General features: G+C 42.7%; 1 protein-coding gene across 1 annotated transcript in view; it reads right to left on the bottom strand.

Moving 5' to 3' along the window:
* The window catches only part of ADAMTS3 (ADAM metallopeptidase with thrombospondin type 1 motif 3), a 298,163-nt gene extending 272,410 nt beyond the window's left edge, over positions 1–25,753 (bottom strand). The window contains exons 1-3 of the mRNA XM_075544217.1: positions 25,069–25,753; positions 23,786–23,813; positions 849–1,255 (exon numbers count right to left, since the gene is read on the bottom strand). Of these exons, the coding sequence (XP_075400332.1) occupies positions 849–1,255; positions 23,786–23,813; positions 25,069–25,137 (504 nt within the window). The 5' untranslated portion in view covers positions 25,138–25,753. The remainder of the gene's footprint in view (positions 1–848; positions 1,256–23,785; positions 23,814–25,068) is intronic.
* Positions 25,754–25,970: the final 217 nt, after the last annotated feature.

The raw sequence follows: 25,970 nt of genomic DNA, 5'->3' as shown, positions 1-25,970 counted from the left end.
AACAGCAAGAAAACAAAAGGAGTGGTTTTGAACTCCCCAGAAACAGCGCTGCAGCAACCACTGAAATGAAAAATGGCTGCCTTTGGAACACGCAGAAGAGTCAGAAACACAAGCACGATTTTCCAATATCATCTGGGGTAACACCCCGAATACCTATATCTCACTCGTGCCAAGTATGTGAAGGAAGTCAGCAGTTACTCATGGCTTCAACCATAAAATTGAAAAGTAGTATCTGTGTATTTTCTTTTAAAATCAAGAAAAGGGTCAATTAAACCCACCATACAGGGAGCAGAGCATCTCATGTTCAAAAAAGTATTGTTATTTGGGCAGATTCTGTCCAAAGATCTGTTCCTATCTCATTTTAGCATTCTGTAGGGAAACAAAAATAATGCTTCCAGAAGTTTCTTCACAAAATGATATCCAGCGTTTCCATAAAAGAAGTAAAATAGCATTTTGCAGGAATCTATATTTCTTTAGAAAGTTTTCGGAAAACTTTAAAAGGAATGATTAGCACAATTATAGATGATCAAACTGTAGGATAAAAAAGTATAAAGAAGTACAGCCCCACAATGTAACTCAAGTGAAAACACAAATAAGAAGTTACAAAACAGCTTTCTTTTGTTTTATGGAATAATGTTGTCTTCATATCATAAATTAAGCCAAAGCACACATCCTTGATAGAAAATCAAAGGCTTTCTAATGCTTTTTCCTGACTTTAAAATATAATCATGAGGCTTCCTTTCCACCTCTACCTTCCAAACCCTTCTGAAGTCATGCAGCACTTCACACACACACACACACACACACACACACACACACACACACACACAAAAGGGAATGAGTCTTACCAGACCATCACAGTTGCTAATGGCAACAGAGGTCCCTGGAATGTCCATGATGTCACCAACATAAGCACAGTTAGTCTGCAAGGGCTCTGTTTTCCAGTTCCTCCCTGGAGCACGTCCTGGTTGGTGGTCATTAATGGGGTCAGTTATGTTCTCAGGTACCAGAGGTATCTCATGCCATTCCACAACAGCCCCAGGAGCTATGAGTTGATTATTGGGCTTTAGTCTGAGGTGAAAATCTCTTCCGAATGCTGTGATGTTAAAAAACAACTGCTCTGTGTTGGAAGACACGTCCCTTGTTGACCTCTTTCTGTGACTTGCAGAAAGAATATGGGAGAGATAGTGTCCTTCGAGATTTGTGCTGACTGGAGTCACCAGCTCATACTCTCTCTGTCTCTTTACTGGTAAATCTGTGGAGTGAAAAATAGAATTACAGGACTTTGTGCAGCAAAAGAACACAAGAAGAGAGAGCATAGAAATAAAGGGCCTATACATCAATTTATTTAATAAATGAATTCTTGATTCATCTGTATTTTGATCATCCTTCCAAAGCATTTAGACAACATGTTTTCAATAAATCTTTTTAAGTTAAAGTTTATCATAATGTGACGATCTGTATCAAATTTATGTTTGTGAATATAAATTAGAATATTCCCATAAACTATATTTGCCTAGCTTATATTCATGACAATTAATTTAGTAACACAACTGACATCTGCGAAAAACTTTTAACAAAGTACTTCTATGTCAAAGGAATTGTTCCTGATTGCTGTAATGTTTTCCATGTTGAAATCCTAGACTTGATATTCATTTCAACAGCTAGATTACATAGTATCTACCATGGACCTGTAGTTTATACACATGATTTATGGCATTTGCATACTTGTTGTTTACGGCATTGGTCCTCTCATAGCTTTAACAGCCACACTTCACAAGAAAATTGAGATTCAGGAGGGTATGTATCCAAGATCAGTTATAACCCAAGTCATAATCCAAAGTCAGTATATGCATTCTCACATGCTGTGATATGTTTTATAAATGAAGAGGCAATAAAGGAGAAATTGTTATCTACAAATTGAACATTCAAGCTAATCAAGGGAAATGCTTTTCTCACTCTGCACCATAGCCTTTACATGGGGAAGACATGCTGGTGAATAGCAAGATATTAACATTTCGGGGCTTGTCTTATAGCATTGGTGGCTACTTACATGTTGAACTTAATTTCACAATTAGAACTAGACAAATTATTTCACACATTGTCAAATATCAGTCTATGACCACTAAACAAATATCGATGGGAGAGAGAACATATTGAAAGAACCATTTATTCTTTAACAGAAATTATTTTGATGCCTGAAGACAGAGGATATTGGAGAGCAACAAAGGAAAAAGAAAGAGCTGAAAACAAAAATAACTGAAAACGTATCATCCTCACCCAAAACTAGTCCTGTAGTGTTTTAACCCAAAGGCCCACTGCCATTTAGTTGCTTCTGACTCCTGGTGACCCTATAGGACGGAGCAGAACTGCGCCCTTCTGGTTTCCAGATCTCTAAATCTTTACCAGAATAGACACTCCTGTCTTTTCCCCTGAGAGTAGCTAGCTGATCTTTAGGAGAGCAGTTGAATGTATAACCTAACAGGGCTCCTTACAGTGCATTAGAAACCAAGCACAAATGTTGCTGCTAAATTCACTGCTGTGAGTCAATTCAGACTCATAGCAACCCTACAGGAGAGAGTCTAATTCCCTCTGTGGGTTTCTGAGAACCTAACTCTGTACAGATAAAGAGTGCCTCATTTTTCTTCTATGGAGTGATTGGTAGTTTCTAACCGCCAACCTTGCATTTAACTGTCAAATGTGCAACCACTATGCCACCATGCACACATTTTTATGTTTTAATCAGTAATTTATTTAGAGTATGAAATCCATTTTTTAAAAACCTACAACCAAAGTCCTTGAAGTATCTTTGTAGAATTCTGATGCTTTTGTCATTTTCCTGATTTTTAAATACCCCAAGCAATTTGTGAGGCACTAGAATATGAAAGCATTTTTCAACTTAGAAATTCTTAAGTGCGTGTTTGTACCATCAGTCACTTGTATTGACCAACGTATTTAAACAAACCTATGTTTCTGTGTTCATGTCCTTACAAATATTGTTCTCTAGGCAGAGAAGGCGTGCCGACTACAGTAGAAGACAGCAGAGTGAACTAGCACAATCCTTTCTTTGTGGGCTATATCATAGTAAGCAAACAACATTAGGCATTAGAACATCAGTACAGTCACAAAGACTCGATCCCTCTTACAGTCAACTCCATGGTAAATATTTCTGTAAATCTTGATTCAGAGCAAGAACTCAAAGATGCAGGGCATACGCACAAGTGCCACAGGAACAGAGCGATGGAAATTTGTTATAGAAAAGGACGGATCAAGTTCTTGGATGGCAAAGTTGCCCCAAATCAACTATAAATTAGTTGACAACAAAATGGTGTTTGAAAATCATCCCCTAACAATGTGATATTTGCCAGGTTCACTTATCATTTCAATGTGTTCAATATTTTTTTAATTAGTAGTGACGGTAATGAGAGAATCTTTGCTTTATCTGTACTGATACACACACTGTGACTAACAGAAACATTACCCAAGATCTGCAAGTACCTGCTTATATCAATATTCAGTGGAAGAATCCTTGCCTTCTACTCAGGAGACCCTGCACAAAACCTCTTTTAAGTGTTGAGGAGCAAGAATATTGCTCTGTAGACTAAGGTGCCACTAACCCAAGCCATGGTATTTTCAAGTGATTCATATATATGTGAAAGTTGGACACTGAACAAGAAAGATCACAGAAGAATCAACACATTTGAATTGATGGCAAAGAATACGGAAATTACCATGAACTGCCAGAAGAACAAACAAATCTATCTTGGAAGGAGTACAGTCAGAACGTTCCATGAATTCAAAATGGGGAGACTTCCTCTCATGTACTTTGGACATGTTATTACGAGGCCAGTCCCTGGAAAAGGACATCAGGCTTGGTAAAGTGAGGACCAGTGACAGAGAGGAAGACCCTTTATGAGATGGATTAGCAGCATGGCTGAACAATGAACTCAAACATAATGATAAAGAGGCTGCCACAGAGCAGGGTGTGTTTTATTCTGTTATCAGAGGGTTGCCATGAGTCAGAGCTGATTTGATGGCACATAATAACAATAATGCAGGAGATCCAGGTTCAATTCCCAGCTAATGCACCTAATATGCAGCCACCACCCACCTGTCAGTGGAGGCTTCACTGTGGCTATGAAGGTTGAGTAGGTTCCTGAAGAATTTCCAGACTATATAGACCTGGAAGGAATCCAGGTGGTCTATTTCTTAAAAACAAACAAATCCTGAAAACTGAGGTTCACAGTGGTCCCATCTACCACTCATGGCAGGGGGTTAGGACTGGGCAGAATTGGGTTCTATTGTGTATGGGATTGTGGTGCTTTAGGGGTGACTCCATGAGAATTAACAAGATCAAGAACAAGACACGATGTCTTGTGACCAACGATGTGGAATCTCTAATCATCCAACAATCAGACTAGGGAGGGTTTTCTCATCCCTAGTTTGCAAATGAGAAAATTAGGCCAAGCAGGCCTAACCCACATCAAGAAAGCAATACAAGGGAAGTTTTAATTCTGTTCACTTTACCTCCAAAGATCAAACTATTATTCACTTGAGTAGATAAAATGTCTTGTTGTAGATTTCTAAATTTAAGATCTGACTTGCGAAAGGAAAATTGCCTCAAAATGATATTGCTCTGCCTACCCATAGTCAGTCAAATAATTGTTCCTCTTATGTAGTTTTAAGTATTGCTGTAAAAGGATCTTAAATTCTGGTCTCTGATGACAAAGGGGAAATAGTCAGATAAGCAGATTACATTATATCCGGTGCTAATTTACTACATTGCCAGGCCCCGCTCTTTTCAGAGTATTAGAAAGCAAGTTAAGCAATGTCTGACTTCAACAAGTTCTCGATTTTCTCTTATGTTGCTTTCTCAATTGCAAACATATGATTTCCTTAATTGTAAACTAGATGTTAGTAAAAGTTCCTTCTTTACAGAGTAAGGAAGAGGTGAGAACGGTATTATGCAAAAAATTCGATAAAGATTATCGTTAATTTCCAGAGTTTTGGTGGCACAGTGGTTAAAGCTCTCAGCTGCTAGCCCAAAAGTCCACGGTTCAAGGCCACCAGCAAAGATGTGATTGTCTGCTTTCTTTATAAACATATGCAGCCTCAGAAACCCAGTGGGACTTCTCTATTCTATTTTCTACAGTTGCTGTTGAGTCAGGATCGACTTCACAGCATTACAACTTGGGATTGTTAATATACATAAGCATAAGCTACTACAATAATAAAATTTTTAACTGTACAACTGTCCATTTAGATGGATCATAGCAGTAGACATGTAAAGGTTTTTGATAGAATAAGTCCCACAGCAGAGAGGGTGAAAACATTCTAAAGTCACACGTGGTCATTGACTGCTCAAGGATACATAGTGCTTCAAACCACTGGCATCTGTCCATCATGGCCCAGCTCTCTTCTGTCACTATGGCTGAAAGGCCTGCTCTCTGGCATAAGAGCACACTTTCCACTGTTCTACCACATCCTAACATCTTGCCTTTCTTTGTTCAGCAATCACCTCTCTTCCCTCATCAAGTTTTCCATATAACTTTACAAAGATCATTCCCAAAGAGCAAGATACCATTTTTAACAAAGATTTCCCCTGATGCCATATTCTCTGCCTGCAAAAATACTCCATTTCTTCATTCCCCTCTGTACCTAAACACTCCAAATTGGTGACGATATATATCCAATTTTTCTCCCTCCATTATTGTTCCTGAATCCACTCCACTCATGACTGCACAGGTTACCCATAACCCTGTGTGGCAGAGCCCGTGACCACCATCGTCTTCTTACTTGCTCTTTACGGTGCATCTGGCCCAGTTCCTTCCTTATTGATAAACTTTCTTGATTTAGCTTCCAGGATACTATTCTCTTCTGGTTCTTCTCTGACTTTACTTGCCAACATTCTCATCCTCTCCCTTAGGTCCCTTTGTTTCCATGACCTTTATACGCTGAGGAGCACCCAATCTGGTCCAGGATCTTCTCTGGATTTCTCTATTCTAATCATGCACTTTGCATAATCTAGTATCTTTTGCCCAGGCAGCTCCTCTCATATATATCCAATTGCCTTAAGGTGTCCTCCCCTTAAGTATTACTGTGCATGCATCTCAACTAAACATCTCCAAAACGAAATTCCCAATATTTCCCCCTCTAGTCTGCTTCACCCAGAGTGAGTCCGAGCTCAGTAAATGACACTCTGTCTTTCACATTGCTTACCCAAAATGTGACTAACCCACCAGTAGTTTTACTCAGATCACAAACTCAATCTTTTAACAAATTTCATTGGCTTTACCTTCAAAATCTATCCAGACTTTGACCACATCTCACAACTTCCCCTGCTACCACTCTGATCCAAGCCACCGCAATGTCTACTTGGAGTCAGCCTCATAACTGGTCTTGTTTCTGCTTTTCCCCTGTGTAAGTGGTCCTCCAAACAGACCTAGTATTTAAAGTGTCAGATTGTATCTTTCATTTCCTCAAAGCCATCCACTGTCTTCCCAGCCAAGAGGGAAATGGCTCACAGGACACTACCAATGAGTTGGGAATTCTCACATCTAAGGTCTTTGTACTTGCGGTTTCTCCTGTGGGAAATGCGTTCCCTTCAACAAGCTGCAAAGGCTCCATCTTGATGCCTTTAAGTCAGAATGTTGGTGATATGTAACCCTCAATGAGAACTTTCCTGACTACCTGTAACAATCTTCCACTTTCTCACTGAAACCCCCCTTTCATGCTTAAAACACACACACACACACACAACTTGTCATTGTCCGGAAGTCACTCAACAAATATCATTCCCGAGTGAATGAATGTGTAAGCCTAGCTTGAACCTAAAGAAGTATCTAAGCAGCCTGGGTCCCCTTTATCATAAATAGTAATATCAGCCAGTTGTCAATGCCAGAAAATTGCTCAAGTCGCCACATAACAGGAAAACCGGAAATTTTGCTTGAAAACTTTTATCTATTTCTCACAGTTCTTGGTAAACAACAAATAAAATATTTCTTCATATAGCTAAAAAAGGGGGGGCATCTTATCTCTTAAAACATCAAGGAAAGTAAATGAATCTAATGATTGAAACAGACATCCTCGAAGGAAAAGCAAGTGTTTGTTACCCTTAGCAGGGAGCAGGAAATGAGTGACATTCTATAATCTCTTTAAGATACCCACACACTTATAACCACACAATCAAAAAGGAACAAAGAAACACACTTTTAAAACCTTCTAATCCTTGCCCTATCATTAGGCCATCTAAAAGGATTTTTCTCTGAGTCCTCAGGCCTCTTTCCATCCCTAACTCACTCATCTCCTGGGGAAGAAGAGCCACCTGTGTAACTGTTATCTGAGAAGAATAAGGCGGTGGCAAAGGTCAGCACCTCTTTTCTTTCTTCCAACTGGGACCCAGCCTGAAAACGAGAACTCAATTCTTCCACTTCATCGGGGCAGGTCCTACCCTACCCCAGACAGGCAGGACGCACTCTCAGCCAGCCAGCCCATTTGTCTAGTAAAGTGTGAGCCTCCTGCTGACCTCTGTAAAACAAAATTCTCTCTTATCTCTGGTTTGTGTTTATTGCCTTAATTTCTTAACTTGTTCAGAACTCAGGCCTGTAACAAGGGTACATGTTTGTAGGCAGGATGTCCTCAGAGACTTCGCTGGACCTAGCAACAAGTATCCTCACTTTCTCCACTGGCAAGCTTAGTCTGACACTAGCCATGATCATAAGGGAATCCCTTCAAAACTAAAATAAATTTTATTATTCAAATTTATTAAATATGCTATATCCTCTACCTCCTGCAGAAAACCACCACATTCTTGTGTAAATATGTGTGGGATACAAGACCCAGCTTTACCTCAAGCAAATCGTGGCCTTTGTCCTTGGTTTATGGCAAGTAGTTACTGGAACAATTGAGGTACATGGTCTGGGACTTCCAGGTTCTACCTGAGGATTCGGGCTGGTGAGTGGGGATGATCAGACAAAAAAAGATTCTTCACTGAGAGGCCAATCTCCACTAGCCTAGTGTTAGGAGCCACCAAGTCAGCTCCAACTCCAATCCCCCCTTAATAAGTACAGCACAGCAAAACCAATCGCTGCCCAGCCTGTACCACCTGCACAGTGGGTAGGTGTGAGCTCATCGTAGCAGCTGCTGGGTCAAGCATCTCTTCAAGGGTCTTCCTCTTTGTCACTGACCCACTACTTCACCCCCATGTATCATTTTCCAGGGAGGGACTCACTCCCCTGATAACATGTCCAAAGTTGAAGAGACAAACCCTTGCCATCGTCATTTCTAGCGAGCATTCCGGCTATCCTCCCTTGGTGACAGACCTATCTGCTTCTTGCAGCCCTCTCAACACCAAACAAACTTGGTGTTATCGAGCCAATGCTAATTCATAGGAACCCTATTGGACAGGCGAGAGCAGCCTGGTGATGTTCCAAGACTGCAAATGTGTGCATAAAGAGAAAGCCCCATGCGGTGCCTGCAAACTGCTGACCTGGAAGATTGCAGCCCAACCAGGAACCCTGACTCCACCAAAGCTGCTCCTAGCAGTCTGCAGCACCTTCCTTATTCCTCCTCAACACCGTCGTGTGATGCACCCATTCTCCTCCCGTCGTTCTCATGTATCTTACGCACACGCCTATGAGTCACCTGGAAATGGCATAGCTTGTGAATCCCCTCTGACAACCTACAAGGAATGTGAACAGCCTTGTCATGAGACACCATGATTGGGAAGTGGGTTCATTAGGACGTGGTTAGTCAGAATTTAACACCTTATCATTTGTTTTCCTTTTTGACACATTTTACATTTGTTTCAGTTTCCTATTTTCTATTTTCTGTTTGATTAACGTTTTTCTCTGTTTTATGTTGTGATTGTTGGGGGTTGGGGTGTATGTTTTTCTATGAAATCCACAATAGGTAAATATATAGAGAGAGTAACTGCATTAACAGGTTTTTTGGGGGTTTTTTTTACGAAGTGAATTTCCAGTCATGACACAAAGGAGGTTGTGGGGAAATGGAGAGCTAATAATCATGAGCACAAGAAAGAAGAAAATGTTCTAAAAAATTTTTAGCGATTGGTACACAATTATTTTAATGTTTTAAACACTGAATTACATATGTAAATTATATGCCAATGAAATTGTTCAAATTATATATATATATATATATATATATATATATATATATATATATATATATATATATATATATGAAACTGTTCAAATTATATATACACACACACACCATGGTTTGGGTTAGGCATTCCTAGTTCCAAAACTATACCTTTGCTTTTCAAACACTTTAAAAGAGATATTCAACAGATTTCTCCAATGAAATATATTGATCCCCTGACTGCTGCATTCATGACCCTTGAGTGTGGGTCCAAATAAAATGAAATCCTTGACAACATCAATTTTTTCTGTATAGTATGTCTATTGGTCCAGGTGTGCAGATCTTGTTGTGACCCATTCAGTTTTTAAGTGCCTTACTCTGATCCTGATGCTCTATTCTTCTACATATAGTCTAGCTTCTCAGATAATTTTATCAGCTTACACATGGAGTAAATATGGTAAAAGGATACAATCCTAACACATATCTTTTCTGCTGGTATATAATACTCCCTTATTTTTAATCCTTTCACTGGCATATAATTCACACACCATACAATTCAATAATTCAACCACATTAAGGCCAAAGACAACCTGAATTATGGAATGACACAAAGGACAGCATACCTGAAGAAATCAAAAGTTCATTAATATCATAGGAAATGAAAGAATAAAGACCAAAATAGATTTCAGAAGACTCTCTGAAACTTGCTCTTGAATGTAGGGTAGCTACACCTAATGAACGAAATGATTGAACCGAACAGAAAATTTCAAAAGCAACTTAAGAAGACAAGTTTAAGTATTATCATGAAATTGTGCAAAGACCCGGATCTTGAAACCAAAGGTAAAAAGCATGCTCAGGATTTCTCAAGCTGAAAGAATTGAAGAAAAAACTTGTCTCAAGTTGAAATACTGAAGAATTCTGGGGAAAATATTGAAAGATGCAGGACGTATCAAAAGATGGAAAGAATATATAGAGTCACTGTACCCCAAAACATTCAACCATTTAGAGGTAGCTTATGATAAATAATTGATAGTACTGAAGGAAGAAATCCAAGTTGCACTGAGGCATTAACAATAAACAAAGCTCCAGGGATTGATGAAATACCAACTGAGGTGTTTTACACACTGGAGCAGCACTAGATGCACTAGTCTATGCCAAGAAATTTGACTAGAAGATATCCACATTTGTACCTATTCCAAAAAGTGACCCAAAAATGAAGAAATTATTGTTGTTAATATCACATGCAAGCAAAATTTTGCTGAAGACAAAAATGGTTACAATTTTGCATCAAGACAGACCTACAGAAATTCAAGCAATGTTCAGATGAGAATGGGGAATGAGAGAGAACATAGGTGATATCAGATGTATCTTGACTGAAAGCACAGAATACTAGAAAGATGTCTATTTGTTTTTCATTAACTATGTAAAGGCATTTGACTGAGTGGATCATGAAAAATCTGTACAGCATTTCAAAGGATGGAAATCCAAGGATACTTAAATGTGCTCACATAGAACCTGTACATAAACCAAGCAGTCATTTGAAAAGAACATGTTTGGGTTGAAGTCAGAAAAGGTGTGCATCAAGGCTGTCTACCTTCATCATACTGATTCATTCTGTATGTTAATCAAATAATCCGAAAGCTGGACTACATGAAGAAAAACAAGGGATCAGGATGGGAAGTAGGCTTGTTGTAATAATTAGCAATCTGCAGATAACACAACCTGGTTTGCTGAAAGCTAGGCGGACTTGGAATACGGATGAAAACAAAAAACTACTTGATGCCCCTCATAAGGATTATAACTCAATGTGAAGAAAAGGACACGGCTCACAACTAGGCCAACAGACAACATCGAGACAAACTGAGAAAGGTCTGCAGTGCGAAGTTCCATTCCTCTTGGATCACAATCAAAGCTCACAGAATCAGCAGTCAAGAAAATACAAGGCTTACTGAATTAGGGAAACCCAGTACAGAGACTTCCTAAAGTGTTAAAAAGTGTAAAGGTCCTTTGAGGAATAAGGCATGCCTGGTTTAAGCCATGCTATTTTCATTTACATTGTATGAATGCGAAATCGGAACCAGAAACACGGAAGATCCAAGTAGAATCTGATGTATTTGAATCATGTTGGGGGAAAATATTGAAAGACTCATGATGTCAGAAAAAGAAACAAATAAGTCACAGAGGAAGTACAGCCAGAACGCTCCTTAGAAGTGAGAATGCAGAGTTGGATTGTCTCACATACTTTTTGTATGTTCCCAGGAGAGACCAGTGCCTGGAAAAGGACATTATGGTCGGTAAAGTAGAAGGTCAGGGGAAAAGAGGAAGATCCAGTTGAGATGGATGGACACAGTAGTTGCAACAATGCTTAGTACTGGTAAACTGATTCCAGAGCGTGTAAGAACAACACGTTAGACACGGCTTGGGTCAGCTAATACATTTCAGTGAATGAGAAATTCACTGAAATTATCATTCTTGTCACTCTCAGCATCCCTATTTAGAGAAACAGAAGAAGGAAGTTGGTTCCAGATTTCATTTCAGATTTCTTCCATGTCCCAGCTCTCTGTAGGCCTCACTCCTCAAGGTTCACACCCTATTAGAGTGATCTTGATGCTGTGAGATGGTCCACATCAACAGACAAGCCAGGTCCCGATCGGCTCTAACAACTCCTTCCTAATCCCTGACCTAGAAGACTAGGTTTCACTCCCAATAATTGTTTTATTAGTCTTAAGAGCAGTTTTAGTGGAAATTTCCTTTATTAGGTATAAATTCTCAGAATGCATCAATCTGGCCTCACAAATGGAATTTAATAAAAGAAAGAAATCAGCTAAAGAATCCATTCCAACAACAACATTTCCAACTTCTGAGCCCAGGGTAAGACATAGACTGTCATCAGAAATGACATGAGCCAGCTGCTGCGGGAGATTGCCTGTGGGGCGAAAGGTGCATGTCAAACAGGACACCAACCCCAAAGCACAGACCTGGGCGCTAGACACTTCAGAGGAAAAGACATGTCTTCTCTCACGGGCAATTAAAATGAACGATGAGGTTCTGAACACAGCCAGGCTATCTCTTCCTCATTTTCTTCTCCTCTAGGTCCTGATTACCTACAAAGAGGCTAAAAAACCTTTTTGTCGGTGTCCCTTTCATTTTGGTTGTAAACCTCTTTACGTAATCAAAGATTCTTTATTAGGCTATTTAAAGGAGGGGGTGGGGAGTGTACTCATTATTAGGAAAGACCAAATAGTTGTGAACTTAAAAATTCTTCTCATGTTTTATCTGTCGTTTAATAAATATTTGTTAAAATTGCACAATGTTTGTGTTAAGGAAAGAACAGCACATTCTTCAATGTTCTAAAACATGAAGTCAGGTAAGAAAGGATTTTTTTTCTTTCATTCTTTCTTTCTTTCGTTTTTTAAAAAACATTTTATTAGGGGCTCATACAACTCTTATCACAATCCATACATATACATACATCAGTTGTATAAAGCACATCTGTACATTTTTTGCCCTAATCATTTTCAAAGCATTTGCCCTACACTTAAGCCCTTTGCATCAGGTCCTCTTAAGGAAAGTAAAATCTTGTTTTGAAGAAAATACCCAACTATTGTCTGTGTCTTCAAAATGATCAGATAATCAAATGCCAAAATTTTCACACTCCGCTCTTAAGTTTTGAAAAAGTAATTCTATTTGTTAATTTTATCATCATCAGATATAGGAATGTTTGTCACTCAACAAATTAAGATATCTGAGAAGTTTGATAGATAATACTTTTAAAGACTAGTAATAAATCTACAATGTAAAACCATGAAAATTAGCATCTGTCCCAGGGCCAAAGTCTGCGGGACATATCCCAGTTAGAAAGAGTGGGTAACAATTTTAAAGCTATCTTTAACCCCAAACCACACCGATTGCCATAAAGTTGAATTCCAAGTCATAGCCACTCTATAGAACAGGGTCAAATTACATGAGAGGGTTTCCAATGCTGCAAATCTTCCTGAGAGGAGTCTGCCACATCTTTCTCCTAGACAGCAGCTCATGGGTTAGAACTGCTGGCCTTTCACAGTTAGCAACCTAGCCCTTGACCACTGTGCCATTGGGGGTTTTGTTTGTTTGTTTAAACTTAACTTGCAGTAAATATATTTTTTAAATCTACAATAGGATAACCTAATCTGACTCATGGTTTACAGATATGTGAGAAAGCAGGACCATCCACTAAATCACTGCATCAGTTTTCAATTGCTATTATAAAAAGCCACCACTCATTTGGCAGCATAAAATGACCCAAATGTTATCATGTTACAGTTGGGACATCTGAGACCAAAAGCGGTCTCACGGGGCTAAAATGGAGGTGTCAGTAGGGTTGGATTCCTCCGGGGTATGCTGAGGAAAAACCCATTTCTTATCTCTTCTAACTACTAAACTGCACACATTCCTGGGTTAACAGCGTCACTTTGAGGACTAAAGAGTCCCTGACCCACACTTACCATATTTTTAATCGCTTCATTGCTTGTGAAAGCTGGAGGATGAATAAGATGGACTACAGTGAACCCAAGGCATTTGGATTATGGTGAGGGCAAGTAAGAGAGAAAGCACCATGAACTGCCAGAGGACACGAGAATGCCAGAATGCTTCTTAAAAACAATTGTGGATGCATGATCAGGAGAGGCCAGTCCCTGGAAAAGGATCTCACCCTTGGTGAAGTAAAGGGTCGGCACAGAAGAGGAAGACCTTTGAACCAAGTGGACTGACCCAGTAGCTGCAACAGTGGGTTCAAGCACAACAGTGGTGAGGATGGTACAAAAATGGGCAGTGTTTCATTTTGATGTGCATACAGTCGCTATGAGCCAGAGCTGACTGGAAAGAACTTAGCAGCAACACGATGCTAGGGATAAACCTAGACGATTAGGTTTATCTTCCGCCAATCATTTCTTAGATATAAAAGGGGCCATACAAACAGGCAGAGGGCACAAGGCCCTCAGTACCACCAAGAGGAAAGCCTAGAGAAGAGAATCCTTTGAACCCGCGATTGCTGCACTGTGACCCCTAAGATGGGGGAAGGTGGATGCCAAGGCCCATCAAGACCTCCATGGAGAGCAGGGTGCGCTGGTCTTCAGGGGACACCAGAGTCTTCCCCCACAGCAACCCTGAGAGAAGCCTTCCTCTAGAACTGGGGTCCAGAATAGAACTGCTAGCATCCCAGATTGTGACAAAGTAACTATGTTTGTCACAGCAGTCCATTTGTGGCATTCCTGTGATAGCAGCACTAGATGCTAAGACACCAGATAACGTAATATTCAAGGGTGCTTCCAAGAGTTCAAAGAAATATTCCATTTTCCACGTACTTCTTGAAGCCTTGCTCATATTCACAGGTTCCAAGGATTAGGACATGAAACCAGAAAGTCATTGTCTGCCTACCACATTCCTCATTTCCCATGCAATGGGCCATGTGTGGTAAAGTGGTGAAGGCAGCAAAAGAGAGGAAAACTTTCACTAAGTTGGACTGACACAGTAGCTGCACAGATGGTCTCAAACTTAAGAATATTTGGAAGGATGGCCCCAGATGAGGCGGTGTTTTGTTCTGTTATACATAGGGTTGCTATCAGTTTGAGTCGACTCGGCAGCACTTGACAGGGACAGCTATGTGCCAGAAAGTCCTTCTAGCTGTGGTATTATTTTACATGTGTGATTCCCAAGCACCCATTCCTCCTCTTTCTGCACTCCAATTTCCCTTTGGGTTAACCATTCCACATTCCTTATGGTCAGGGGTACAATCTCTCAGTCCAAACTAATCAGGGCACCACATCATTTGATTTCATGAACGTTTCGAGGAAAGCGTTTAACTACAAGCAGGCTATCAATAAAAGCCCTACCAAGAAACCAGGAGCTTTTGTTAAAGCTGTTAATTAAGAGGTATGTTGTCCGCTGTTTTAGTAAACCAATAGAATAAGGGCCTGGAGATGCTAGAGGTACAACTCCAGGGACCAACATTCTGTCCTGATTGAGAAGTAAAACGAGAACAGAGAACAACAGTGTTGATTCCTGACAACACTGAGACCTAGCCCCAACTTCGATGACTTCAACGATCTTGTTTTCCTTAACCAGTAGGAAGTGGTTTCCTGTCACTTGTGTCTAAAAGAGGTCTGAATGTTAGAGAGGCACTCGGTGAGCTGGAAAACATAAATAGAGTCTGGTGCACACAGAGTCTAGCTGGTGTGGACTCCACATGAAGTAACTGTGTGCACCAGCCCTTCCTCCAAACTCTTCCTCTACTCTATTCCAATGAAGCAAAGCAACGCTAGGGCGAGAGATCACCATGAAGATAATATAGGAAAAAAGAGCTCTCCAAGAGCTGGCACACAACTGAGTGGCTAAACAGTTGACAAGGCCAAGGCAGAGTAAAAGTAAGTTCCTAAGAATCCATCATGTACAGTTGCTGGGTTTCACATGAGGCGATTTGAAGGCGGCAGCACCGCTTGAGCAGACTGTTTTGTAAATAGCACACATCTACTGGGGAAACGGGAGCCTGGATGGAGCGATTCCGATTTAGGCTGTGTAAATCACCAATTGTTCTGTGGGATAAAAAACAGGGCCTTCTGCTCCCATAAAGAAAGACAGTCCAGTCGGGTCACTATGAATGAGCGCCGACTTGATGGCCATGAGTTGAGAAGGGGGAAATAAATGACAGCTGGCATCGAGTGGATTCCAACGCATAATGACCGCATGTGGGTCAGAGTAGAACTGTGCCCACAGGGTCTCAACGGCAGATTGTTTTGAAAGAGATCAGCAGGTCTCTCCTTCGAGGCACCTCAGGGTATGTTCAAACCACCAACCTTCCAGCTAAGAACATCCAGAGACATGCCACAGCAGGCCTCCTTGATAGGTCTATGGTGTACTAAAAATGAGTTATGACTCTAGCTTCCTTCGGGTGTGCCAGCATGTTATGAATCCTCATTGAAACATCACAACTCACCAAAGGAGGCAGTGGCATTGTGCCCGAGTTCCAAGAAACCCAAGCCCCACTGCCATCAAGTCGATTCTGACTCAGAGCCACTGTCTCTGGGGTTTCTGAGATTACAAATCTCACCTTTCTCATCTTCTCCTCCATCTTAACCATTGGCGGAAAAGGTGGAGCATGCGAAGAGGCCCTCTGGATACACTGGTTAGAGCTTCTGAAACTACATAATGGGGCTTTACTTATAGAAGAGAGCTTTTTACATATAAAAGAAAAGTGACTCAAACATGAACATCGATTTTTATACTTAGGTATATGTATATACAGATGTGTGTGTGTGTGTGTGTGTGTGTAATATGAAGAGAAATTTGTAGAGAACGTGACTTGATATAAAAGACCATAAGTGAAGGGTCAAATATTTCATCCAATTTCATGTTCTATGAATTTTTAAACTGCTTTTGTTCCAGCGGTACTCATTTCAAGATTGAGATATACGGCTTCACCGCACTTACAGTTGGTTCTACATTCCATAAAGATGCATCATGCAGAATCTGTGGCAATGAACTTCATAAACAAGAGGCTGACATTTTACCACAGAACTTCTCCTAGGGAGTTATGGTTAGTCAGCAAAGTCATGTAAAAGAATTTGGAAAATGAGGACGGATCAATTACATACAGGAACAGTGTTTCCCAAGCTAAGAAAATCCACCAACTCGTTACCATGCATTCTAAAGAATATACATCCCTCATGTTTTATGCTGAGGTGAATGAATCTTCTCATGAGATTACCAAAAAAGTTTTTATAACTGTCTATAGCTATAAGGTACATTATAGCTAGAAAATGGAATTCACTGTATCTTTCTAAACTGCATACCCAAGTATAAAAAAAATTATATCCAAGTATCAAGAAGAGAGCCAAATTTAATTAATTTTAGGCCTTTTTAAAAAAATCATTTTCTTGGGGGCTCCTACAACTCTCATCACAATCCATCCATCCATCATGCCAAGCATATTTGTACACTTGTTGCCATCATCATTCTCAAAACATTTGCTTTCTGCTTGAGCCCCTGGTATCAGCTTCTCCTTTTATCCCCTCCCTCTCTCTCTCCCTCCCTCCCTCCCTCCAAAACCCTTGATACTTTATAAATCATTGTTTTTTCATGTCTTACACTGACTGATGTCTCCCTTCATCCACTTTTCTGTTATCCATCCCCCCTGGGAAGGGATGATATATAGATCATGGTGATCGGTTCCCCCCTACCTTACCCTTACCCTCCTAGTATCCCTACTCTCATTATTGGTGCCAAGGGGATAATCTGTCCTGAATCCCCTGTGTTTCCAGCTCTTATCTGTACCAGTGTACAATCTCTGGTCTACCCAGGTTTGTAAGGTAGAATTGGGATCTTGATAGTGAGAGGGGAAGAAGCATTAAAGAACTAGAGGAAAGTTGTATGTTTCATCCGTGCTATACTATACCCTGACTGGCTCATCTCTTCCCCTTGACCCTTCTGTAAGCGGATTTCCAGGTGCCTACAAATGGGCTTTGGATATCCACTCTACACTTCCTCTCATTCACAATGATATGTTTTTTCCCCCGCTGGGTCTTTGATGTCTGATACCTGATCCTATCGATACCTAATAAACACACAGCTGGTGTTAAGCCTCCTTTCTTAAATTGCTAGTATTGAGTTTAACCAATGTGATATATATATTTTCAAAAGCCATTTGCCAAAAACCTATCGTATAAATGTATTTTTGCTCAATAATCAACCTCTGGACTTCTCTCCTAGCACAACCATTTGAAATGTAGGCAATGATCAACATAAAACACTGTAGAAACAATAGTTATCAAGAGAAAATGGTCCCCAATAGAAAAGTGACTACTATGTAAATCATGTGTTTCAGTCTAATGGGAGATCATGTTGCTATTCAAATTATGTTTACAAGACATTTGTGATGATATGGAGAAATTGCACGAAATCCTTAAACTAAACAAAAACATGTGAATATACCATTGATCTGTTAAGCAGAATGAAAACTGGGGCAATTGTGAAAAAATCCTTAGAATATAGAAAAATCAAAGAACCATTACAGCAAAAAAGGATTTAAAAATAATTCAATAACTTCTAAAATTAGAAATTGTATAATCAAGGTATAAATGCTGACTCCTATGAGAAGAAAGCTGAAAAGAAGGCTCCTCAAATTCTGAAAATAGTCATCTTCGGGGACATGTTTAAATCCCATCTAAGTCATCACTGTCAATACATCCAGTCCGAGTAGGATAGCCAAGTTCTACCTGTCAAAGCCACTCACAATTTGACCAGGCAATTTAGAATTGTCTTTAATGGACTCCCATAGAGGTCATCATTTTAGAAGAAGAGGCAGTCTTGGTGACTTATTAAAATTTATTTGTATAATTATCCAATATAACAAGAGAATGCTGATAGAAGATAAAATCCGTTAAAGTATGGGGAAGGAGTTATCGTTACCACTGATCGGTAACATGCTGCATTTAATAACGTCTTCATCTAAGAAGCCTGAAGCAGTGAACATTCACCATTATAGTGTTCAAAAGCCCAACCGAGAACCCGGGCTCACTGTCACCAATCGGTGTCACATCCACAGCATCCTATAAAGCAGGGTGGAACTGCCTAGTGAGTTTCTCTTTACAGAAGTAGAGGGGTTGGTGGTTTGGAACTGCTGCCTTGACAGTCAGTAGTACGACGCAAAACCACTATGCCACCAGGGCTCCTCTCAAAATCCCAGTGGAAGATAAACCAGTAAAGTCAAATCTAAGCAATCTTCAGGTACAAGGAAGGATAATGGCATGGGTAGCTAAACTTCTATAATTTACACAGAATGCTTTAAGCCTTCTCCTTCACCACACTTTCCAGCATTGCAACTTGCAAACCGAATTGATAGGTTGATCAAATTTTCACTGATGCCAGTAACAAAGCAAAAAAATTCTAAAAGGACAAAGGGACACAGAACTAATACACACTTCAAAACTGCACATACAATTCCATTTTCCAAGTCTTTATTAAGCACCAACAGAAAAGCTCAGAAAACCAGATACGTTTAGGCCCTGTGCTCCTTGGTAAACAGAGAAGTCACAAGAACGATTGATTGCATATCCTTAGTCAGCATCCTCATTTTCTTTCAGACCAATTAAACAAAAAAGGATATTTTTAAAGGAAACCCAAAATACAGGCATATCCAATAAAGTAATTAGTTAATACCCCACTTGCTAAATCCAGTCATGGAATAGCAAAAATATGAGATCTTCCTTGAGGCCAAGCAGTCTTCTACACACTAGAAACAGAACCGCTATCGACTGTCTTTACTCGCAGGGAGTCTACAGTTGTAGAAATGCTTCCCAGGTGCCGAGCAATAAGGAAGCAACTCATATGAAACCTTGAAACCAAATCGATGTGTAAAGAATGATGGGAAAGCATTTCTCGGTGAACTGGATCTCTTAGTGGACAAGATCACTAGCTGTATTTTGCTAAGAATGCAAAGCACTGGAATTTGAAACTGGCAACGCAGAGAGAAAGATGGCTACACTCTGTTCCCAAGACAAGGTTGAGAGGGGGAGGAAGGAAGCTCGACCCCCAAGCCTGATGATGATTTTCTTCAAATTATACTCGGTCCCAGAGTGGCAGCCTATACAGCAAACGGAGTTGGAGAATTCCTTTTGAGATTCGCTAATTGCTATAGAATTATGATTATATCCTAAGCTGTACAAGTCACAGAACAATTTCCTACCCAATCAGGTCAGCCAGTCAGCTGCCCACAATCATGGTAGGCATCCCCCGAAGGCCATAGTCTAAACAGGGCTTCCAACTGGGTTCCTTAAGGTTTGACTCCCTGCTGAGAGGCTGCATTTCCACCCTAGAGGGACCGAATCAAAATCTATGCTTGTCAAGATACCAAGGTAATTCTGACACATATTTAACAATCTCTTGGGAATCTCTAAAAATCCCACAGGGAGCTTGTTAAACTAGATTCTGATTCCGTATAGCTGGGATGGAAATGCAAATTCTCCGGAGGCCAAAACATAAAGAAACCGTGTGAAGCCCCTGATTCTAAATCAAGAGAAAGAACTCTCCGAAAGAACTCGCTCACCAAAACAGAAAAGCCAAACTCAATGGGCATAGAATCAGTTGTGATTCACACAGACCCTATAGGACAGAGTTGAACTGCCCTGCAGGGTCTGTAGACTGGAAATGGTGGTTTTGAACCACTCACTTTATGGTTAGCAGCTCAGCTCTATCTAGCCCACTACCCCACCAAATAGGTTAGCCATCTCATGAAATGAGCACTTGCACATTTGTGCACATGCACACGTGCACATAAATGTACGAATGGGCGTATTCAGGTTGGTAGGTACTTCTCTCACCAGCTGACAAAGAAGTAGAGGCCCTAGTCAAAGTTCAAAACATATCTCCCAATTATCACTGGAAGAATCACACTTGGCCACTTACCAAGAGGGCATTGATCCACTGAGTAGAGAGCGAAGAAGCAGAATTATTTATGCTCCATACCAAAAACAAACAAACAAATATAATAGTCCAGGCAAGTCTGACTTACAGCAATCTAAGGGTCAGAGTAGGGCTGCTTCCGTATGGTTTGTAAAGCTCAAAATCTTTACAGAGCAGACTGCCACACGTCTGCCGGGAACGTCTAGTGGGTTCAAACCATCAATGTTTTGATTGGCTATGGTTCATTTAACTGCTGTCCCATGACTACTAAACACTATCTTGGATGGCTTCAAAACAAAACCAAAAATGCACAGAGAACTCTTGCTATGTCTTTCAGACCAGGGAGTCAAGCTTTTCTTCTTTCTGCAGCAAACCTGGGTGAGTTTGCACTTCCAGCCTTTCAGTTAGAAGCAGAGTGTTTAGTAATTTGAATTAACAAGAGGCATACCTGTACATAGCCTACCCTTCCTACATAAAAATGCCCCTCCTCCTTACCTAAATTCAAGTCTTGCTGCTTCGGAAGGTTGATTCTTTTTATACACAGCACACACACACACACAAAAAAACACAGCACAAATATATCTGCCACAGCTAAAGTATACTTTTAGGGTTCAAGAGTGTTTGCCTTTGGTGAGAGGATGATAGTATGAAGGTGTGACAAGAAGGTCCTGGTGTTCTGGTAATGCTCCTTTATTGATCCAGTACTGCCCACGCCACCATTTATCATCTGAACTTAGAGAAGAGCTCCCACAGTGTAAGCACCAGAAAGGAAGGGGAGTTTTGACCTATGATGGGATATCGGGAGCTACATATGGACACCTCTGGTCATGAGATCTTTGGCTCCCAGCTTCCTGTAAAAGTCAGGAATCCCTCCAGTGCTCACCCATGCACAATTGGTGGTAGCTGGGTAACCTCTGCAGGAGCTCTGATAGCAATAGTGGGTCACCCATGGCACTGCTAACACAAGGTCAACAGTTCAAACCCACTGGCTGGTCCACAGGAGAAAGATGAGAGTGTCTACTCCTGTAGAGATTTACAGACTCAGAACACCACAGTGGCAGCGCTACTCTGTCCTACAGGATCCCTCTGCATCAGAGCTGATTCAATAGCAGTGATTTGGGGATGTGAGGCAACCTCTAAGGAGCCCTAGGCATAGCAGGTTACTCAGGGAGCTGCTGAGCACACGGTCAGAGGTTGGAACCTATTCGCTGTTCCACAGGACAAAGGTGAAGCTATTCCAAGAGGAAGTTCTACTGTGTCTTACAGGGTCTCTATGAGTCTATGTTTACATAACCTCTGCAAGCTTGATCTTCTTCATTCATAAAACCGGCACAACAATATCCCCATCTCATACTGTAGTTGGGAGAATTAGATGACATATAACATGCAAAAAGTAAGCAACACTGTGCCTGGTACATAGCACATAATGAGTGAATTGTAGCTATTTTCACAGTAGCCAAAGTGGTAGAAAAACTTTTCTTCTAAAAGATGAGTTTACAATACTACTTGCCAAATACAGAATTTTCAGAGACTTAAAAATCTGCCAAAAGGAAAAATTATCTTTAAAGCAACCTAAGAAAAATGTGCATGAAAGGCTTTTAATGTGGCCTGGCTTCTTGCCAGATGACTCTCAGCTTTTCAGAACAATTATTATAAATAGCTTTGAGAAAAGGGTTCAGGTTCTGGAGTGACCTGTTTCTTACTCTCTGTGAAGCTCAATAAGAATCCTCACCCCTGAAATGGGAAGAATCATATACACATCTTAAGGCAACAGTGAGGCTGAGATGCTAATTGCAAAAGGTCTAAAGACAGTACCTTGCACAGTAACTGATTCTTTAAAGGCAGATAGACTCGGAGAGCTCATTAGAAGTTTTATCCAAAGCAAGAAAAACGGTAAGGAAAATTGCTGTACTTCCATTTTCCCTTTGTAGCGTCATTCCTACCACTTGCCTCCTGATCTGAGTAGGTGTGCTCCTCTTAGTGCTGCTACACTGTTGGGCCCCGTTTCCTTCATCTCCCTATCTAGTCCCTGTACCACCTGCTGAGAAGGGAAAATCCAGTTTACGGATTGGAATCATCAATGGGTTTTGCAGGCCACTCCTTTAATGTACTGTAAATTTGCCCTTGCGTTCAAAGGATTGGAAGCCTGGTGACTTAGTTGTTAAGCATTGGGCTACTAACCACAAAGTCAGCAGCTCTAACCCACCAGCTGCTCCTCAAGAGAAAGAGGAGGCTTTCTACTCCTGGAGTTAAGTGTTGGGTTGCTAACCAAAGGTCAGCAGTTCAAAACCATCTCTCTTCAGGAAAAAGACGGAGCTGTCTACTCCCGTAGAGTCACAGTCTTGAAAACCCACAAGGGCAGTTCTACCCTGTCCTACAGGGTCGTGATGAGTAAGAACCCACTTGATGGCAGTGAGTTGGTTTGGGTTTGGAAAAGACTGAACCACTCACCACCCACTGCCTTCTATGGCATTCTGACTCAAAGTGATCACACAGGGCGGAGTAAACCGGCTCCAGAGGGTTTCCGGGGTGTAAATTTGTACAGACAGAGACTAAAGCATCCTTTTCTAACAGAGCTACAGGGTGAGTGTGAGTCACTGGCCTTTGTGTTTGCAGCAGTATGCTAAACCCAAGGTGCTACCACAATCCTTGGCTTAAACTAGCCCCAAACAAATTGTTCCATCACCTTCATTTGTTGCACATACAGCCTTCAAGACTTTTCTTGCACTCAGATAAGAATAAATAAGAAACTGTTTGCACCTGCTCAGACATACCCCCCAAAAAATATTACCCTAAAAACACTTAGGAATTGGTCTCATTCCTCACCTAGGGACTGACCATAGAGTGACTGGTCCATAAGGCCCCAAACAGAAAAGCATTGCCAGAGAAGCCTTTCCAACTTGCAGGCACCTTATAGGACAGGGTAGAACTGCACCATAAGGCTTCCCAGGCTGCCAGTTTTACTGGACAACCGTCTCTTTCCCAGCCCAGAGGCTGGTGAGTTCCAGTCACCAAACTTTGAGTCAGCAGCCACACCACGTGCTTTCACCACTGACACTGGGGCCCAGAGGCTTGGCCGTTGTCCAGGAACCTCTTCTTCAGAAAGGGGAACAAACTTTAAATGTTCCTGGACAGCAAAATGCGCTTTTAGACACCTGGGAGAAATGTCAGGAACAGGATTTTGCATGCCTTACTTCATTCCTCACTTTCCATTTAAGATAAGAGTGACATCTGAGAAAAAGCTTACCTAGTGGCACCATTTCTTCATTACCAGCCTGGAAAGGGACAGGGGGGAAAGTAAGAAAAAAGAAACAGTTACTGGGTTTCATCTTATCACTTCCTGAGTTTTCTATCTACCATTAAAGCTTTACAGGGGCTTGCTAGCTAATCAGCCAATGCAGGAGATCTGGACTGGTCCCTAAAGGCGGCCTCTAAGGTTCTAGGAAGTGCCTGTAAGGAGACCTGAACCAATTCAATCACAATTTGGGGGAAAGGGAGTCCTATACCCGTTTGGGCATTCATGAAGCCAGCAAAAATAAATGTGAAACGCAATACTCTTTTCTGGAAAACCCCAGTACTGGGTTAGGAGCAGAAAAGAGAAGTCTCTGAATGTATTCAGGCGAGAGAAAGAAAAAAAAGTAATGCCTAAGAGGGGGCCTGATTCATGGGCTTTGAGATTAGAAATCAACCCTACGGTTGAACCTGGCCAGGCAGAGAAGCTCCTCAGCTCCGAGGAAATCGGTTGCTGGGGTCTCCGCGGCCCCTAGCGGGCGGGATGGACTGCAGGAGGCGTGCCCCGCGCAGCCCCCTCCAGCATTCACCGGAGAGCACCGGGCTGCACCTAGAGCCTCCAAGGGTGGGGGCAGGGCCCGCCAGAAACGGAGCCCCACTAAACTTCGCTTCAAAAAGAGGAGGAGCTGGGCCGCGGGGGAGGGGAGAGGGGCGGCCGGCGGCTCCAGCTCCGGTCGGAGAAGTGCGCGCAGCGCAGGAAACCGTCCCGGCCCCCTCCCCAACTGTCAAACCCCAGCCTGGCAGCGGTCCTCCAGCAGACACGTGGCTCCTGGACTGCTCCCGGGCGGGCCCCAGCACTTCCTGCACCCCACGCTTCCCGCTGCCCCCCAAAGCCGTGAGTCCCTCTCAGCCATCCGGAGGGAAAGCTCCGGCAGCAGCAGCCCCCAGCGCCCAGGGACCCGGGACCCTGCGGCAAAGGGGGGGGGGGGGCGGGTGCCCAGCTGGCCGGGTGAGGATGCGAACTGGCTGCGTCTGGTTGCAGTCACTCGTACTCATCCTAGGTGTGACAAGCCTGCGTTCCAGAAGTGGGGTCATCATCTCCGGTGCAATCCAAGCCCCGCACCCTCGGCCCCCCAAGCCCCGCGGGTCGCACTGAGCCCTGGAGTCCCCGCTGGTGGCTGCAGAGGACAACAGGGAAGGGTGGGAAGGGGAGCGGGAACAGCAGGGGAGAAGAGGGAGAAACTTTTTCGGGGAAAGGTTGGGTTTGCATTTTTTTTATTGTTATTATTTTCCACTTACTTGTCGGTCAGCCGAAGTCCTAACCTCTACCAGAGCGGCTGCTAGCAACCAAAGTGACAGGAGAAGCATCCCGAGCCGAGTTCACTTTTCAACGACCGGGCAAAGCAAGTGCCCAGAGCAAGCTCCCTCCCCCAGCAAAAAAAAAAAAAAAAAAGAAGTTTCTTTCAGGGGGAAGAAAACAAAAAGGAGGAAAAACTGCTGAAGAATCGAGAAGAAACCTTCGTCGGTGCTGTGCTTCAATGAAGAGGAAATTGAGCTCTGCCTGCAGTTCGCCCCACCTCACCTTCTCGCCCCGTCGTCGCCCGCGGGGCGCGCACGAGCGAGAAGGTGCCGCGCGGCGGCTCGGGCTGCGCGGGGAGAGCGGGGGAAGCGGGCTTCCCAGCACGTCGGCCCCGAGCGGCGTTCTCCGCGCTTGGGCAGCACCCTGGGTCCCCAGGGCTCGCTCGGAACCGCCCGGGTCCTCTAGAGCGCGGCGGGGGAGTGTTAGCGCGAGCCGCGCGGGCGAGCGGGAGAAAGGCAGCGAGAGGGCGACTCGGCGGCGCTCGCAGAGGCGGGGCGGGGGGATCCGCCGAGGGGAGCGGGAGGAGCGCGCGGGGCGGGAGGAGCGCGAGCTGGAGGAGGCGCGGCGGCGGCGGCGGAGGAGGAGGAGGAGGAGGCGGGGGGGAAAGGGCCGCTCGCCGGCTCAGGCTGCTCGCTCAGCGGCCGTCTGCTCGCCGCGAGCGACCTGCCGGGCACTAATAAGGCGGCCGCAGCCCCCCCCCCACTCCCGCCGGGCGGCCCCTCCCGCTGGAGCGCCCACGTCACCCCGGGCCCCGGCGGGCGCGGCCCCCTCGGGAGGGGCAGGGGCGGGGGCTGCGACGCGAGGGGCCCAGCTGGAGCCCGTGCGGGGGGCTGCGACCGGC

The sequence above is a fragment of the Tenrec ecaudatus genome, chromosome 3, assembly GCF_050624435.1.
Source record: "Tenrec ecaudatus isolate mTenEca1 chromosome 3, mTenEca1.hap1, whole genome shotgun sequence".
NCBI classification, from domain to species: domain Eukaryota; kingdom Metazoa; phylum Chordata; class Mammalia; order Afrosoricida; family Tenrecidae; genus Tenrec; species Tenrec ecaudatus.
The sequence above is the reverse complement of the archived record's forward strand: the minus strand, read 5'-3'. Positions and strand labels throughout refer to the sequence as shown.